Here is a 17,390-nt window from a genome sequence, read left to right on the forward strand (position 1 = left end):
ATTCATTTTCCTGCTTGTGGGTGGTCTGCCATGTACACATGTCTGCCAGCATGCATGTGCTTTCTAATTTGCTGCAATATTTGGACAGCTCTGTGTGCGTAATGAGGATGTGGGCCTTTCCCTGACACTTCATTGAATGGGGGAAGCCATTCATTGGCATGAACTCCCATTTGAGCATCAGAGCTCCCGCATTCACAAGCAGCCTTTGGGCTGAATGGCTTGTTGAAAACTCCGCCTCCATTTTGTCATTCATACTATTGAATGTCGCCACTCCAATCTGAAACTACTTCTTCAATTCTAATGTCAATGCACAGCTAGCCTGGAGTTTAGTTGACATTTTGGAGTAAAAATTAGAGGACTCAGATCCAGATCCATTTTGTTTTCATTTGTGACCATGAGATACATGTCAGTACCTCTAGGTTCGTAGCCCATGGGTACCCTCATTTGTTCCTGACTTCAGGCCATAGCTGCCAAGTTATCCCTTTTTTTAAGGGATTTCCCCTTATGCTGAATAGGCTTCCTCGCGAGAAAAGGGAAAACTTGGCAGCTATGCTTCAGGCATATATGCTTGGAAGGCTATCCTGCTTATTTGCTTTGGTTGGGGTTTTTGTTTTTAATCATTTTGATATTTCTGACAAACTGATGATTCTATATCTTTCTTAGACACTGCAGCAAAGTGCTCATTGCTCAGTTGGCCATTTGCCATGTGATTTTATTACTAATTCAACAAACTGTTCCCCCCTTCTCCTAATCTATAAACTGCTAACAGAGGGCAAATGTTTTGTTACTGAGGTCAAATTCCTTAAGCTAGCTGTCTAAACACTAAAGCAGTGAATATCTAAGCACTTTCCTTAAGCCAGCTTTTGGAATGGCATCATGGAGCTGTCAGATGCTTGACAAGGAAGAAAGGAAGAAATGTTGCTTTTTGAAGATGACAACATTTGGGTTAAACTAGGGTGACAATACTTACAATTTGAAATGACAGAATTTTATGTAAGTAGCCAATGCTGTAACCAATTAATCCAGTTTGGTCCATTGAATTCCAGGGAAGGGAATTACCGTAGTTGATTGAATTGAGCTGATAAACTTCTAACTTGATGATGATTCACACAATTAGTTGTTGTGTCTCTATTCTGACTTGGAATATTCAGAATCGTAAATGGCTCTTAAACAGAGCAGTTTCTTATAAGGTCCACCAGCAGTCCACTGGTGGGTAATCGTCAGCTAGCAGGTGTAATTAGGCCCACCAGACCTTGGAGGTTGGTTTACCAGTCTGTTTGGGGCAAACCACTCCCAACTTTCCCTAGTCTGACATATATAATGTCAGGCACAGGAAAGTTCAAGCTGTGGCTTAGAACTTCATGCTGCTGCTAAATGTAAGAAGAATTGAGAGCACACTCAAACTTGCACTCCAAATTTTTTTCTTTGCATCCCTGGCTTGAAGTCAAGCTGGGCTGGAAGAGAAAAAAAATATTCCTTTGCAGGTGTGGCTGGAAAGTAACCTGCACCAGCAAACCAAGAATCATAAGTTCTTGTAATAACAGATATATGCCTTTATCTTTTGTGGATCAAATATTTTGTGGAAAATGTAGGACTCACAGGCATGAAGCTTTTAGATGTGGTTTCATGATAATAATATGACTGAGATAAAGGTTCTACATAATCCCCAATACATATGTTGTTGTTAAAAATTATATACCACCCTTCATCCATAGATCTCAGGGCAGTTCACAACTTAAAATCACAATATAAAAAAACACAAAATATATAATAAAAACAAGAACAAGAAAACCACAAACCAATAAACCTCCTCTGCACACCTCCTCCCACAAACACATTTAAAAGGGGTATAAGATGTTAATCAGCAAAGCCCTAGTTGCAGAGGAACATTTTTGCCTGGCACCTAAAGATATATAATGAAGGCCCCAGATGGACCTCCTAGAGAGACCATTCCACAAAGAGGGAAGCCACTGAAGAAAAGGCCCAATTCTCATGCTTCCATCGTCCGGAGCTCTCATAAAGGAGGTACACAAAGAAGGGCCTCAGGTGTTTAACTCAGGGCAGGGTCTGGATAGGTTCGTATGGAGAGAGGTGGCCCTTCAGATATTACAGTCCTGAGCCATTTAAGGCTGTAGGTCAAAACCATCACTTTGAATTTGGCCTGGAAACTAATTGGCAGTCAGTGCAGTTGGGCCAGGATTGGTGTTAATATGCTCAAACTGTCTTGCCCCAGTGAGCAACCTGGCCGCCAAATTCTGCACCAGCTGAAGTTTCTGAAACATCTTCAGAGGCAGCCCTACGTATAACACATTGCAGTAATCTAACCTAGAGGTTACCAGAGCAAAGACAACAGTAGATATAGCCCCATACCCTTAATTCAGAAAATATTGATATTATTTGCAAACAAAAATTGGAATTACCCTTGAAGTTCATCTAAAAGAAGTAAGCTGAAATAAATAATTGATAGACAGTTTTGGCTTACCAGAACTTACATAAAACAGCAGTCCCTTCTTACATGATTCCTCAGCCAAGTTTAGTTAAGCTGCTTTAATATCACTATACCGAACATATTACTGGAAGTAAGCTCCAGTGACTTCACAGTTCAGTGGCTCCAGACATGTGGACTACCACTTGGGCATTGCTTTATCATTCTCTTTCACAACAGGGAAGCATTCACTGCAGTCACTGGGAAGCAATGATTTAGTCCTTTCAACTTGTTAAGAGACTTGGGCCCTGATTCTTAGTATTGGGGAGCCTTCTAGGCAACACATAAACTAACAATTTCCTGCCAGAGTCATTGAAGAAATGGGGTACCTACTGTATTTTTAAGTTTGATAAGAAACATTAAAGAATAGCATGGATAAAAGCCTTCTAGGACCTCATCCATACAAATCACCAGAGGCAGTTAAGTATACAAAACATGATTTAATTTAAGGATAGGAGAAGGAGGTCTAGTAACATTAAATTAAGTTAATATGGAACTACTCTCTGATGAGTTAAGGTAAATTTGTGCAATGAATAATAAGAGTTTGACGGTATTACAATTCACATTTAAAAAATGACCTTTATCTGCAAGTTTATCTCTAATTGGACAGAGGTACCAGAATTATTGGGAAATTACTGTATAATATTACATTGGCAATTCTAGTTGTTTCAGTTAAAAATACTCAGAGAAGTAGTTCAGCCAGATGTGAATTCTACCTTCTTTAATTTAAAATGGTCTCTCCATCTCCCTCTCGAAATATACAAAGGGCTAGTATTTAATTCAATAATAGTTTTCTTGTTATTTCAGTGTGAGGTTGACAGCCTACTGCACTGAACACGGTTCCCATGTAAAGTCTACCCTAATTCACCGAGTTCCTATAACATCTCAGTATGCATTTGATACAATTGATAATGCTTAAGTGTTTGGCTGTAGGCTGTTTCAAATTATAGGGCTTGTTAGTGGATGAGGCCGTGACATTGCCAGGGATAGTACTCTTCCAGGGATGCTTATTTATTTTTAAAAACTAATTTAGAGGCTTATCTTTATGAGCAAGAATGCTCTCAAGCTGGCTTACACACAAATAAAAACAGAACTTTAAACAGCGATCATATATATATAAAAAAATACAAAACATCCCATATATCCACAACATTAATAAATCCAGCAATAATTCCACGTCCAGCTGAGAAATAAAACACAGGACTTGGGGCCTTCAATGCCACACTGAACACCACTCCCATCAGCTCAGGTAGGGAGACTATTAGGCAACTAGTTAGTCAGTACACTTGCATCATAGGAATATAGGAAACTGCTGGTCCACTGGTCCGTTATCTCAGTATTATCTACACTAACTGTCAGAGGCTGTACAGGGATTTAGGAGATACTGTGGACTCAGACTTTCTGTGTGCAAAGCAGATGCTGTAACATTGAGCCACAGCTCTTCACCAGACTAATTCCTTATTCTGTCTTCCAGCACTCTCAGAATTGGTCATTGGCTGTGTTGCTAATCATATTGGTGGTGGTGGTTGTTTAGTCATTTAGTCATGTCCAATTCTTCATGACCCCATGGACCAGAGCACGCCAGGCACTCCTGCCTTCCAATGCCTCCCGCAGTTTGGTCAGACTCATGTTGGTAGCTTGCACTGTCCAACCATCTCATCCTCTGTTGTCCCCTTCTCCTAGTGCCCTCAATCTTTCCCAACATCAGGGCCTTTTCCAGGGAGTCTTCTCTTCTCATGAGGTGGCCAAAGTATTGGAGCCTCAGCTTCAGGATCTTTCCTTCCAGTGAGCACTCAGGGCTGATTTCCTTCAGAATGGATAGGTTTGATCTTCGTGCAGTCCATGGGACTCTCAAGAGTCTCATCCAGCACCATAATTCAAAAGCATCAATTCTTCGGCGATCAGCCCTCTTTATGGTCCAGCTCTCACTTCCATACATCACTACTGGGAAAACCATAGCTTTAACTATACAGACCTTTGTCGGCAAGGTGATGTCTCTGTGATGGTAAAACTGACTAAAGTAACTCCTTGCTCCTTTAGTTGAGCCTGATACTGAACCTGAAAACCTGGAGAGCTCATTTGGAATAGGTTCACACCGACCTCTGATCGGGATAGATTTCAGTAATACAGACTGAGTCAGCATGATGTTCAGTAAGCAGGTTCAATATATTTCTGTATAGAGAAGATTTTAATGTTTGATGTTTTACTGCACTTAATGTTTTAATTTGTTAGAAGCCGCCCAGAGTGGCTGGGGCAACCCAGTCAGGTGGGTAGCACATTTTGTTGTTGCTGCTGCTGCTGTTGGTATTCACCATTTAGAAACTATTGTAGCTAAGTGGTATATAAATTGTTTAAATGGGTGATTAAATAAAATAATGAAACACTTACCCACTGACCTGACATTCATCAACAGCTCTCGATGCTTTAAGCAACCAAACTTTTTAAAATATTTAACAAAATAACTCTATTTTCTACCTTTCTTATACACTTTTTTATACCCAACTTTATCATCCTTACATTTGCATTGAATCTTGACACTTTCTTCTCAAGGTGCAGTGTGGTCACAATCCAGTCAATGTTAAACACTTCAGTGCAATCCTATGTACATTTTCCCAAGAGCATGCCGCATTGAACAGTCAGCCTTGTTTCTGATTAAATGTGTATATCCTTTCTCCACTAGGCTCTGCTTAAATCTCCCCTTGAAATTACTGTGTCCTGAATAGATTTCACTATCCATGGATTCTGTTCTCTCTCTGTGTGTGTGTGAATTATATTTGCATGATGAGTGGGTAAAATGCAGCTATAGAAAGGGAACAAAATAAGCCAATTTTGCCACCTCAAAACTTTTACCCATCTAGGCCAGCATCGCCTACTCTAGGGATCACCAATATGATGCACTCCAGATGTTGTAAACTCCAACTCCCTATCAGTCCTAGTAAAAGGTAAAGGTAAAGGGACCCCTGACCATTAGGTCCAGTCGTGACCGACTCTGGGGTTGCGCGCTCATCTCGCATTATTGGCCGAGGGAGCCGGCGTATAGCTTCCAGGTCATGTGGCCAGCATGACAAAGCCGCTTCTGGCAAACCAGAGCAGCACATGGAAACGCCGTTTACCTTCCCGCTGTAGCGGTTCCTATTTATCTACTTGCATTTTGACGTGCTTTTGAACTGCTAGGTTGGCAGGAGCTGGGACCAAGCAACGGGAGCTCACCCCGTCACAGGGATTCGAACCGCAGACCTTCTGATCAGCAAGCCCTAGGCTCAGTGGTTTAACCACAGCGCCACCTGGGTCCCTTATCAGCATGTCTAATAGTCAGGGATAGTTAGAGTTGTCATCATAGAATCATAGAATTGTAGAGTTGGAAGGGACCATGAGTGTCATCTAGTCCAGCCCCCTGCAATGAAGGAGTCTTTTCTCGAACATGGGGCTCGAACCCATGATCCTGAGATTAAGAGTCTCATGCTCTACCAGCTGAGGTATTTTCCAACGACATCAGGAAGGCATGGTGTTGACTATTCCTGCCTACTCTGACTGTCAATGGTTCCTTCCCTTCCTCAGTAGTCTCTCTGGTACCTACTTGGGTAGCATCTAAGAATTATGTATAGATAAGTTCATGTATATAATATGCCATATGTTACAATAACCAATGTTTATTTTTGAAGGGATGGGAAAGGCACGGTGGATATTGCTACCATGTGGACAAAACCCCTCGAAGCTTTGAACACTCCTCCAGTGGCTATTACTGTCCTTCACTTGCAACAATAATGAACAGGTACCTAAGTCTACCATACAATTTAAAACAACAACAGTATTTTAACTCTCTTATGGCACTGGAGAAGAAAATTGAAGAACCATACTGGATCAATAGCTAAAACTAACGGAAATAAAATGTTCTGATTGTTATTGCTCAAGTCAAAATGAAAACCGGATAGAATTAATCAGTTACTTGCTAGATTGAAATGTTCAGTGGCATGCAATTATTCATGCATGCGATAATTCTGACATTTTAATTCCTTCAGTGTTGATTTACACCGTCTTCATTACAGGAAGCTGGGGAGTGTTTTCTAACAATCCTGACAAATATATACTCATTTGCTCACATGCAGCTATTTGATGCAAACTATTCACATTCTTCGTTTTTGTTTTAATAACCTAGTTTCGCCACAATAAGAAAAAAATTAAATGTATGACTCCAGTAACAGGTTTTCTCTGGTTACTTAGATGATGCGATTTTCTCTTCTTCATTACACTTTATTCTCAAATTGAAGTAAATCCCAGGCAATGAGAGGTATTCAATTAAATACTTACACTATTGCAGGGTTTAGCACTGGTGCAGTGGGATTTCCCCCCTTTCTCCTCCCACACATGCTCTGTGCTGTCCTGAAATCTGCTCCAGAACAGATTTAGAGGGTACATGGGTGGAACAGAGGGGGGAGATGTACTGATGTGCAATGAGAAATCCTTGCACAGACTTAGTGTTTGCCATACTTCTACATTGAAGGCAACTCAATTTAATCTGCTTGCTCAGAAGTGAGTCCTATTAAGTTCATTTGGACTTACTCCCTGGAAAGTGTGTATAGAATTGCAGCCTTAGTTATATTTGTGGCTTAGACAAATTTATGAAGGACAGGATATTTTCAGTGAGTGTTCCCCATTGTAGCTGGCCTTTGACACCATCGACCATAACATCCTTCTGGACCGTCTAGAGGGGCTGGGAGCTGGGGGCACTGTCATACAGTGGTTCCGCTCCTTCCTCCTGGGCCATGTTCAGAAAGTGGTGTTGGGGGATGAGTGTTCAGACCCCTGGGCACTCACTTGTGTGGAGGACTCCCTGGTCCTGAATGGGGTAACTGTGCCCCTGAAGGACCAGGTGAGTCATTTTGGACTCACAGCTGTCCATGGAGGCACAGGTTAATTCTGTGTCCAGGGCGGCCGTCTACCAGCTCCATCTGGTACGCAGGCTGAGACCCTACCTGCCCACAGACTGTCTCGCCACAGTGGTGCATGCTCTGGTTATCTCCCGCTTGGACTACTGCAATGCGCTCTATGTGGGGCTACCTTTGAAGGTGACCCGGAAACTGCAATGAATCCAGAATGCAGCAGCTAGACTAGTGACTGGGAGTGGCTGCCGGGACCACATAACACCGGTCCTGAGATATCTACACTGGCTCCCAGTACGTTTCCGAGCACAATTCAAAGTGTTGGTACTGACCTTTAAAGCCCTGAACAGCCTCAGTCCCGTATACCTGAAGGAGCGTCTCCACCCCCATCATTCGGCCCAGACACTGAGATCCAGCACCGAGGGCCTTCTGGCGGTTCCCTCATTGCGAGAAGTGAGGTTGCAGGGAACCAGACAGAGGGCCTTCTCGGTAGTGGCACCCGCCCTGTGGAATGCCCTCCCAGCCGATGTCAAGGCAATAAGTAACTATTTTACTTTTAGAAAACAACTGAAGGTGGCCCTGTTTAGGGAAGTTTTAAATGTTTGATGCTGTACTGTTTTTAATATTTTAATATTTTTAATATTTGGTTGGAAGCCGCCCAGAGTGGCTTTGGAAACCCAGCCAGATGGGCGGGGTATAAATAATATATTATTATTATTATTATTATTATTATTATTATTATTATTATTATTATTAGCTAAATTGAGCCTCTAGGAACAGAGGTGTTCATTTGAATACCAGTTGGGGTAGGGCTGAGGTGCAGAACATCAGGAGAAGGATTCTGGCTTCATGCCCTGCTTGTGAAGGAAAATGTCCCAACTCCCTTTATCTCTCTGTTAGGATTCCATTTTGCTTGTTAAAACTCCGTATTTGACATTAGCAGTGCTGCTTAGCAATCCATGTATGAATTCTCAACAACCTCTCCTAGTAGAAACACGCCCCCACCCCATATATTTCAAGCGTATCCTGCATTCTACTGTGAAAACATATTGTACAGCATTCTAACGTAAGAATGAAAAGTTGAGACACATGAAAGGTGATCGGCTAGGCAGGACTGTATCATTGAATTTAAGTTAATGTAGAGAATGGATATATTAATCATGGGTTATTAAGAATAGACGTTTGTAGACAGGTAAAGAATAGCATAATTAATCAGTAATTAGTTAAGTCAAACATTGAAGGATGGCAGTGTGTGATTACATATTATAATGACAAGGTTGGAGTGGGCTAGTCAGAAAAGCATAAGTATCTCTGCTTGGTTTAGAATGAAGTTTATGGGTTGAAATCTCTATGGGAAAGGAAATGTATAAGAAACATTGCTTTGGATGTGGTTCTTTGCAGCCACTCTCAGATTTTTCAGGAGGCTGACCCTACGTACGTTTGTATTCAATTAAAAGCCTATCTTTTCACTTGCAGTGTGCATCTTTTCCTTTTGGGTCTCTAGGAGGGATACCTCCATTCTTTAAATAATTCTCCAACAGTTGCAAGTTTTCTAGACGCATCTGGCTAGTCATTGTTTGTCCATCTGAATCAACATTATGTTGATTATGATAACTCATTTTTATTCATTATAAACTCTGTGCTTTTAATGTGCATAGGTTTAATTCATGGCAGGTGGGGAGGGAGAGTTTAACTCCCCTGCTGCTGTCCAGGTTTTTTTAAATAAAATAAAAAAACCAACAACTCTTCTTTGGTCTCAACTGAGAATTTCTTCCCAGCACAAAAACAAGTTTTGAAGGAATGCTTTTCATCAGGAATGCAGCCAGGAGAAGAAAGAGTTCAATCCTTCCCCCTCCCTGCCCCCGTCTGCTGAGATCCCAATAATTATCAGCTCCCACAACAGGTGCAAACATAAGGATGCATTTAACATTGTGTCTAGTTCAGGCCTCAACTTGCTACCTAAGTGCACAAAGTACAGGGGCTTTCTTGACCTCCCAGGGTGGTGAATTCCATTGTAGTAATTTAGGCAGTACTATGGAGAAGGGCCGATCTTAGGTTTCTGTTTTCTATATCTCACAGGGTCGCAGAACAAGATCACTTTTTAAAAAATAGTCTTGCACTGTTTCTGGTAGATGTTCCACACATGGGGGTTTACAAACCTATGTAGTAAGCATGTTACAGAGATGTAGAACAACCACCAGGGATGGCTTTCTGCATACAGTAGTCTTTCTGCATACAGTAGTCTTATTTGAATGATGCACCAATCATGTCAACTGAAAGTACCTTTCTTCTGTACCTTTAAAAGAATAACTGTAGTTGGGGGAACAGATGCCCTCTTAATGTGTGTTGCTATCCAAGTCATGGATAGCTCAGTTGGTTACAGCATGGTGCTGATAACACCAAGGTTGCAGATTCTATCCCCATATGGGACAGCTGCATATTCCTACATTGCAGGGGGTTGGACTAGATGATCCTTGGGATCCCTTCCAACTCTACAATTCTATGATTCTGTGATTCCACTGTAGAGTTGAAAGCCAGCATGCTCATGGCATGATCAGGATGCCAGTTAGAAGAGGCATGTCCTGAGCAAGCAGCCATTTGAACTTATATTCCAAGAGATCTAAGCCGGTGAGATCTGGCATATTGTTTTTCTTGAAGGAACTTTCAAGTTTCCTCTAGCGGGGCTTGCCTCTGCATCACAGCTCACCATTTGCAGTATTAAAAACCAGACTCTTAATGTGCTTCATCAGCTGTTCTTATGTAATTTGTTCTGTTTCAAATTCAACAGGCTTCTATACTGCTTTCTGTATCGCTCAAAAGGATGAATAGGGTGAACTGTGGTATAAGGAATCTAATACCTTGTTTTTATTTCATATTTTTTTCAAGGTTTGAACAGGGTTTTCTCTACAGTATGATTCACAACATGGTGAAAACAGATAACCTTTATTTTTGGATAGCACTGCAAGACCTCAACAATACAGGAGAATATACTTGGCTAAATAAAGATGGGAAGCCTCATCGTCTGACCTATACAAACTGGGGGAAATATCAACCTAGTGAGTTATAACCTTTATAGCTCTTGTTAATATTTGATTCTTGAAGCAAACGTGCCACTTTTCCTCACTTTCTGCTTTCCGCTTCTTAACAGGCTGTCTTAATTTGGGGCAGAGTATAACATGACAATTTACCTCAAGATAATGGAACCTGCAAGTACAACAAATTAAGTGTTTGATACCCTGCTAGATACCAGGGATAGCCTTCCTGGTGTCTTACAGCTGCTGTACTACAGTCCCCATAATGTGTTTAGAATTGCAGCCTTAATTTCCGGATTTCATTCTTACAGTTAGCTGCTCATATACTTAACCTGATTAGCAATCTCTTGTGGGGAAATAGTCTGCTAGCAGCTTCACCATTAAAATTGCCTTGTAAGTACATGCAGAACTAAAAGGCTTGAAAACTATATTTTGTGCAGGTAGGCTTTTGAAGTTATCTGCCAAGCTGCTATTTGTCCACTTGAGACAGCCCTTTGAACATCTCTCTCTTTGTATTCGATCCCCATTTAGTAATGCACAGTGATTTAAAGTTGCATCATTCTGTAGTTTCATTTACTTACTCATTTCTTATAGCCGGAAGGACAAGCATTGCCTGGTTTGTTACTAAGGAGGATTCTTCTTGTCCTTCAACAGTGACCTCTACTGGTTGACTATAGGGAAATATATTCACAGATTTCAAAAGCCTACGCAGTTATTTGGTGTTTCTTATATCCTTTCCCCAGATAACTAAAGCTGCTGTCTGTATTATGATTTCTCAAGAAGGAATTGCTTTGGGGGCAAGTAGTGTCTGAGCTTCATGTGCACCTTAGCAGACCCTCCAAACAATATATCTAAAACAATGTTTCAGATATTCATCTTGAATCCATTGGAAAACAGGATCAGGTCTGTTGCAGGCAGATGGTAGAGATAGCAGGGGGGAAAGCAGAGGGGGCAGAAAGGCACACTGCCTTGATAATGGCCAGGTACTAAGTTATTTGGATGAGTTGGCATATTTTTGTAGCATAAGAACTTAAACCATCTGGTTCTAGTGGTGCCTACCGGCAGTGTGGTGTAGTGGTTAAGAGCAGTAGACTCGTAATCTGGTGAACCGGGTTCGCGTCTCCGCTCCTTCACATGCAGCTGCTGGGTGACCTTGGGCTAGTCACACTTCTTTGAAGTCTCTCTGCCCCACTCACCTCACAGAGTGTTTGTTGTGGGGGAGGAAGGGAAAGGAGAATGTTAGCCGCTTTGAGACTCCTTTGGGTAGTGATAAAGCGGGATATCAAATCCAAACTCTTCTTCAGATTTTCCAGTGTATGTACTGTAGATGAAACTGTTGAATAAGGTTGCAATTGTGACTCCATTACTTTGGGAGTATGCCACATTTAATGCAACAGGACTTACTTCTGCATGGACATTGTGGAGATTGTGTTGTAAATCAGTTTGCTGCTGACATTCAATGTAATTCTGTAAGTTTATTTAAAAAGAGTTCCATTGTATAAAGTGGTTCTCTGTCTGTCTGTCTCTCATATTAAGTGTGCACTGGATTGCAGCCTTAAATTATAGTAGTTATGCAGACTCACCCTCAAAGCATAACAAGTTAGATACTTTCCCAAGCACAGGGGAGGAAAGTTTTGATCCTTATCCTCTAGGACAGGCACCCCCAAACTGCGGCCCTCCAGATGTTTTGGCCTACAATTCCCATGATCCCTAGCTAACAGGACCAGTGGTCAGGGATGATGGGAATTGTAGTCCAAAACATCTGGGGGGGCGAAGTTTGGGGGTGCCTGCTCTAGGACTTCTAAAAGGTAATTTTTGTTCCCTTTTGTGAATCTATGGTATTTAGATATTACTGTATTTTGGAAATCATAAGTTAATGGCTACAATTAGGGATTACAGTGGTACCTTGGTTTAAGTACACAATTGGTTCCAGAAGTCTGTACTTAACCTGAAGCGTACTTAACCTGAAGCGAACTTTCCCATTGAAAGTAATGGAACGTGGATTAATCCGTTCCAGACAGTCCGCGGAGTACTTAAACTGAAGCGTACTTAACCTGAAGCAAACTTTCCCATTGAAAGTAATGGAAAGTGGATTAATCCGTTCCAGACGGGTCCGCGGAGTACTTAAACTGAAAGTACTCAAACCAAGGCGTACTTAAACCAAGGTATGACTGTAGTAATAATTTTCTTTCCCTGCCCACCACAATTCTTGTTTTTAGTTAATAAGTAACAAACCTCAAATTTCCAAAATTGGACATTATAAACGCAGACCAGTAACAGTGTGAAGAATGCCTGCAATGTTTTGAACAGTGTTTTTGTTTTGGTAAAAGTGATAATATTTTTAGGTAGCACTGAATGTTTGATGTAATGAAATAAGCCTTAGGTATCACTCAGAACCGGCGTAACAAAAAACAAAGATTATTTATTTATTTTAAGTGCTGTCAAAATAAAAAGTGGTCATGTAATGTAAACATCACATTTGGCATCAACTGGTAACAGTAAAAGCATGGCATCTGAAAATAGCTTCCTTCTGCTTCTGTCTTTTGGAAGGGAAAAACCTACCATCCAACAAAAAAAAATTCACATTTGGAAAGAAAAAAATTATACTCAGCACTAAAATGTCTTTCTCTCCCCACTCCACCCCCACTATAGGGCATTCTGGAGGGTGTGTTGTTATGCAACGACAGAAGGGACATCTTGGTGTTTGGGAAGTGAAAAACTGTACAAGCTTCAAGGCTATGTCACTGTGTAAGCAAAAAGCTAAATACCATAGAGAAAATGACCCTAATGAAGAATCGCATTTTGAAAAGTCTTTTAATTCTTGCATGTTTGGATGGGAATCGGACCACAATCTGCTCAGCTGTTATAAGGTGAGGAGGACAAATTTATCACTGAAAACTCAAATGAAATGAACTTAGGAATCCATGGTGGGGTAATAAATAGTATTATATATGCCAGACACAAATTTCAAGTGGCCCTATTTAGTATGGACAGTTCTGGTTTTCCTGGGAAACCAATATCCCCACAATGTTCCTATTTTTGACTTCTAAGATGCCTTATTAAATTGCTGTGAATTGCTCATGTTGCCATTCCCCAGGAACAAACTACCTCTGCAGGGCTTCAATTGGGAAGGATGCAACTTGCCTTGTGTGCATTTAAATACAGTACATGGGGTATAAATGCTAAAGCACCATGCAGTGGAGAGCCTATTGTTACACATGCTGCATAAGCTGCATATATATTTGAAGTTTGATAGCATATTGCCAGGCAGTTTGGGTTTTTTAAAATATTGTATCTTTTACGAAAAAGAACAAGTAACACCTAAGCTTTTAAACAAAACTACAGTGGTACCTCGACTTACGAACGACTCAACAACCGAATTTTTCGACTTACAAATGGGGCAAATGGCCGCACGCTTACAAATTTCTCGACACCTGAACGGAAACCACAGCGGTTTTAGATAGGGTTTTTCCGACTTACGAATTTTTCCATTTCCAATGCATTCCTATGGGAAATCGCGTTTCCAATGGCCCTTTTCGACTTATGAATTTTTCAACCTACGAAGGTGCCTTCGGAACAGATTAAATTCGTAAGTCGAGGCACCACTGTATTGCTGAGTGGGCAAATGAATACAACATGCAGCAAGCAAAGTAGACCCTTTAGCCACATATAATAGTTGGGGCAAGCTCAGGCAGTGACACTTGACAGGAGATTTTATACACATGTGCCTTTTTTCAGTTGTGGAATATTGGAAGGCATGGAGTGATATGTTTATAGATAACAAAAGGAGAAAAAATTATTTATTCTAGAACAGGCTTGTAGGTTTTTTTTTAGTATATGTTGTATATTCTCTTCCCTCCATAGTATTTTGACAATGTGCAAATTAAACTATTGGGGGGGGGTATTTGTTTTATTGCACAGGTATTTCACAGTGAAAAAGTACTGATGAAAAGGGCTTGGGATGAAGCTGAAGCATTGTGTCAAGATTTTGGAGCACATCTGGCTAGTTTTACACATGCCTTTGAAGAGGATTTCTTGAGCAAACTTTTGAACACCATGTTTCATGTGTAAGTCTTCCATTTACTATCAAAGAGACTTCTGCAGAAGAGAGGGGAAATCAGATGAGTGTTTGTTCCCTCGATTTCTTTTCAGATATAGATCTTTTGAACTTGCAGTTTAATCTAAGAATAGACTAGAATATTTCTGCTGTAATCATACAGTGTGTGTAAGTTGTAGAAAATAACGTTCACCCGGAAGACTTTACCGTCTGCATTTTGTGGTCTTTTTGCCACACTGAGTGAGGATGATACCTCATGCATCTGAGAAAATGGACTTCAGCCCACAAATAGTGCCAAGAAAAGCTGATTGGGTGTAATATGTAGAGCAAAGATGGGGAAACCTTTGGCCCTCCAGATAGATGTTACTGAACTACAACTCCTATCTGCCTCAACTAGCATGGCCTAAGGCTGATGGAAACTAGTCCAACAACATTTGGAGGGCCAAAATTTCCCACTCCTGATTTATAGTAAAAAATATCTGGAAGCGAATGTGTTAAGCACCACCTTTCTCTACTCACAGCTCCTCTAATAAAAATTGCAACTTATTTTCCTTAAAACCAATTAAGGCTTCTCTATGCACTTGTAGCATGCTGTTTGCTTCCTGTTTTCAAAAGGTCAGGAATTGGGTCACCCTTTCAGAAAACTCAGGAGTGAATCAAACAATTCGGTCAATTTTCCTCAGCTCCATGCACACATCCTATTCTGACGCGTGCAAGGGTACAATAGTGGCTAACAGTGTTCATCTGTCTTCTGGGGTTTGTTTGTTTTTTAATCATAGTGATGAAGAAAGACAGTTCTGGATTGGACTCAACAAAAGGAACCCATTAGCTGGAGGATCCTGGGAATGGTCGGATGGAACGCCTGTAAATATTTTTTTTCCCCTCATTACATTGAAATAGGCTTTAAAAAGTAGAAAACAAATTAGATCGTTTCCAGTGGTGGCTTTGCTGTATGAAAAAGCATTCCTGCTCATGCAAAGCAGGGAAACCAATTTTCATTAACCCGTCCTACCAATTCAACCTCTAAAAACCCCTGTTCTAAAGGTTCTACTATCCAATGGAACATAATCGAAGAAAAGCTATAGAAGATAGGTGAGATCAGTGAAAATTGGATGGCCTGAGTTGCATGAGAGGAAAGGTTTTCCACCAAGTCAAAATTACCATTAGATATGACTTGTTTTTCCTGCACATCTGTCTGCTTCACCAATGATAAACTTCCTGACCATTCAAAACAAGATTCAATCTGTGGTCTGGGTCACACATCACAGTAAGTCAAGCCACAGTTTACATGGTCCATACAAATTTGCTGATTCCCAGAGAGGAGCTCACACTCACTTTGCCCCTCCCTGGTCCTTTTAGCTCAGAATGGCAGCTAAGCCAGGGTTTAGCTTAACTGTGTCATCCAAACATGAGATTGTGATTAAACTGCCTCCTCACCACAAACTGTAATGGTAGGGCAAACCTTGGCTAACTGTCATGCCCTGCCAAGCTTAAAGGATCGGCAGAAAGCAAAGCAACTATTCTGTTCCAGGGGAGCCAGCATGTTCATGCATTTAAACTTAGCGTTACACGCAAGTGCACCCTATATCTTTTAGTACACTTTAAACATTGACAAGCCCTTGCCTTGATGCATCATATCTTAAGGAAAGATATTTTAAATAATGTAATCAAAGGGAAATTAAAACGGCAGAATCAGAATGAAAGTGATAGGGGGGAAACTATAGTAGGGCCACTAAGATGACTGGACTACTATAAAATAATAAACGTAAGGGTCATGGTGTATCATTGGGGACATAAATGCTTCAGCATCTTGGGTACATACCTGTCTCTCTGGTTTGTTTGTTTTTTAAAGAGAGAGAGAGAGATTTGGTATTTGGTTGAGATGGCTGCCTTTTTAAGGAGTTTGTGTTTTGTTTTCCTGTTCTGGGGTTTGTTTCTGAGCATCTTCAGTACTCCCTCCCAATTTTTCTTCTTTTAAAGGGATATTTAGTTATACCACAATTGTTTTCTACTTGTCCAAATGTTTTCCTGGGCCCAAAAAAGTTGTGGACCCCTTGCACTGTATACCAGCAATGAATTACAACCCACCCACCCCCAGTTTTTGTTGCTGTTCATATTTAGGGATCACACAGGTGGGAAACTCATCTCTACCTGCTTGCTGCTTCCATGTAGTTTAAAGATAGTGCTATTATACACACATGCTCATCTTATCTGACACAATCCATGTGCCTGTTGCTAAGTGTACAATGCACTTTGAGAAGTGTCCTTTAGGGTGACCATAAACAAATACAGTCCATACATTAAATAGAAGGAGCATAACCTGCCCAAAAGTATTTTCCTTACTAATTGTATCCATCTTTATCTGTGTATCATAACTCAGTTTAATGCACTGTTCTGTGGCAGGTTGCATCTGCCTTTTTAGAAAACAATTACATTGAAGATAATGTGAGGAGCTGTGCTGCATATACAGTTAATGGAACAGTCTTGCCGCTACACTGCAGTTCTGAGCGTGAATGGATATGCAAAATACCGAAAGGTAAAAAAACCTAGCTTAATAATTATATTTCATTATATGTGGCTATGACTATTTTATAAAGAAGAGGGATGGTGGCTCAGTAGAGCACATACCTTGCATGTAGAATACATTTGAGCTGCTCCCCTGGTGTGACACTAGGAACGCAGGTGAACAGACCTGCCTCGCCAATTCCTGATGGCAGAAGGACCTGGGTTCAGTCCCCAGAATTTCTAGATAGAAAAGGGTGAGGTGGCAAGGTAATCCTGGAGAGATGCTGCTTGTAAGAGTAGAGAATACTGGGCTAGATGAGCTAAGGGATGCAGGTGGCGCTGAACCTCTTGGGCTTGCCGATCAGAAGGTCAGCAGTTCGAATCTGGATGACGGGGTGAGCTCCCGTTGCTGTGTCCCAGCTTCTGCCAAC

The 17,390-nt window shown here is 41.0% G+C and overlaps 1 protein-coding gene across 1 annotated transcript in view; it reads left to right on the plus strand.

Annotated features, from left to right (window-relative positions):
* PLA2R1 (phospholipase A2 receptor 1) overlaps nucleotides 1-17,390 on the plus strand; it is a 58,428-nt gene that overhangs the window by 17,783 nt on the left and 23,255 nt on the right. Inside the window, exons 10-15 of the mRNA XM_060280151.2 lie at nucleotides 6,148-6,257; nucleotides 10,252-10,421; nucleotides 13,050-13,267; nucleotides 14,319-14,464; nucleotides 15,234-15,318; nucleotides 16,858-16,990. Coding sequence (XP_060136134.2) covers nucleotides 6,148-6,257; nucleotides 10,252-10,421; nucleotides 13,050-13,267; nucleotides 14,319-14,464; nucleotides 15,234-15,318; nucleotides 16,858-16,990 — 862 coding nt within the window. The remainder of the gene's footprint in view (nucleotides 1-6,147; nucleotides 6,258-10,251; nucleotides 10,422-13,049; nucleotides 13,268-14,318; nucleotides 14,465-15,233; nucleotides 15,319-16,857; nucleotides 16,991-17,390) is intronic.

This window comes from Zootoca vivipara, chromosome 1 (assembly GCF_965207765.1).
Source record: "Zootoca vivipara chromosome 1, rZooViv2.hap1.1, whole genome shotgun sequence".
NCBI lineage: Eukaryota > Metazoa > Chordata > Lepidosauria > Squamata > Lacertidae > Zootoca > Zootoca vivipara.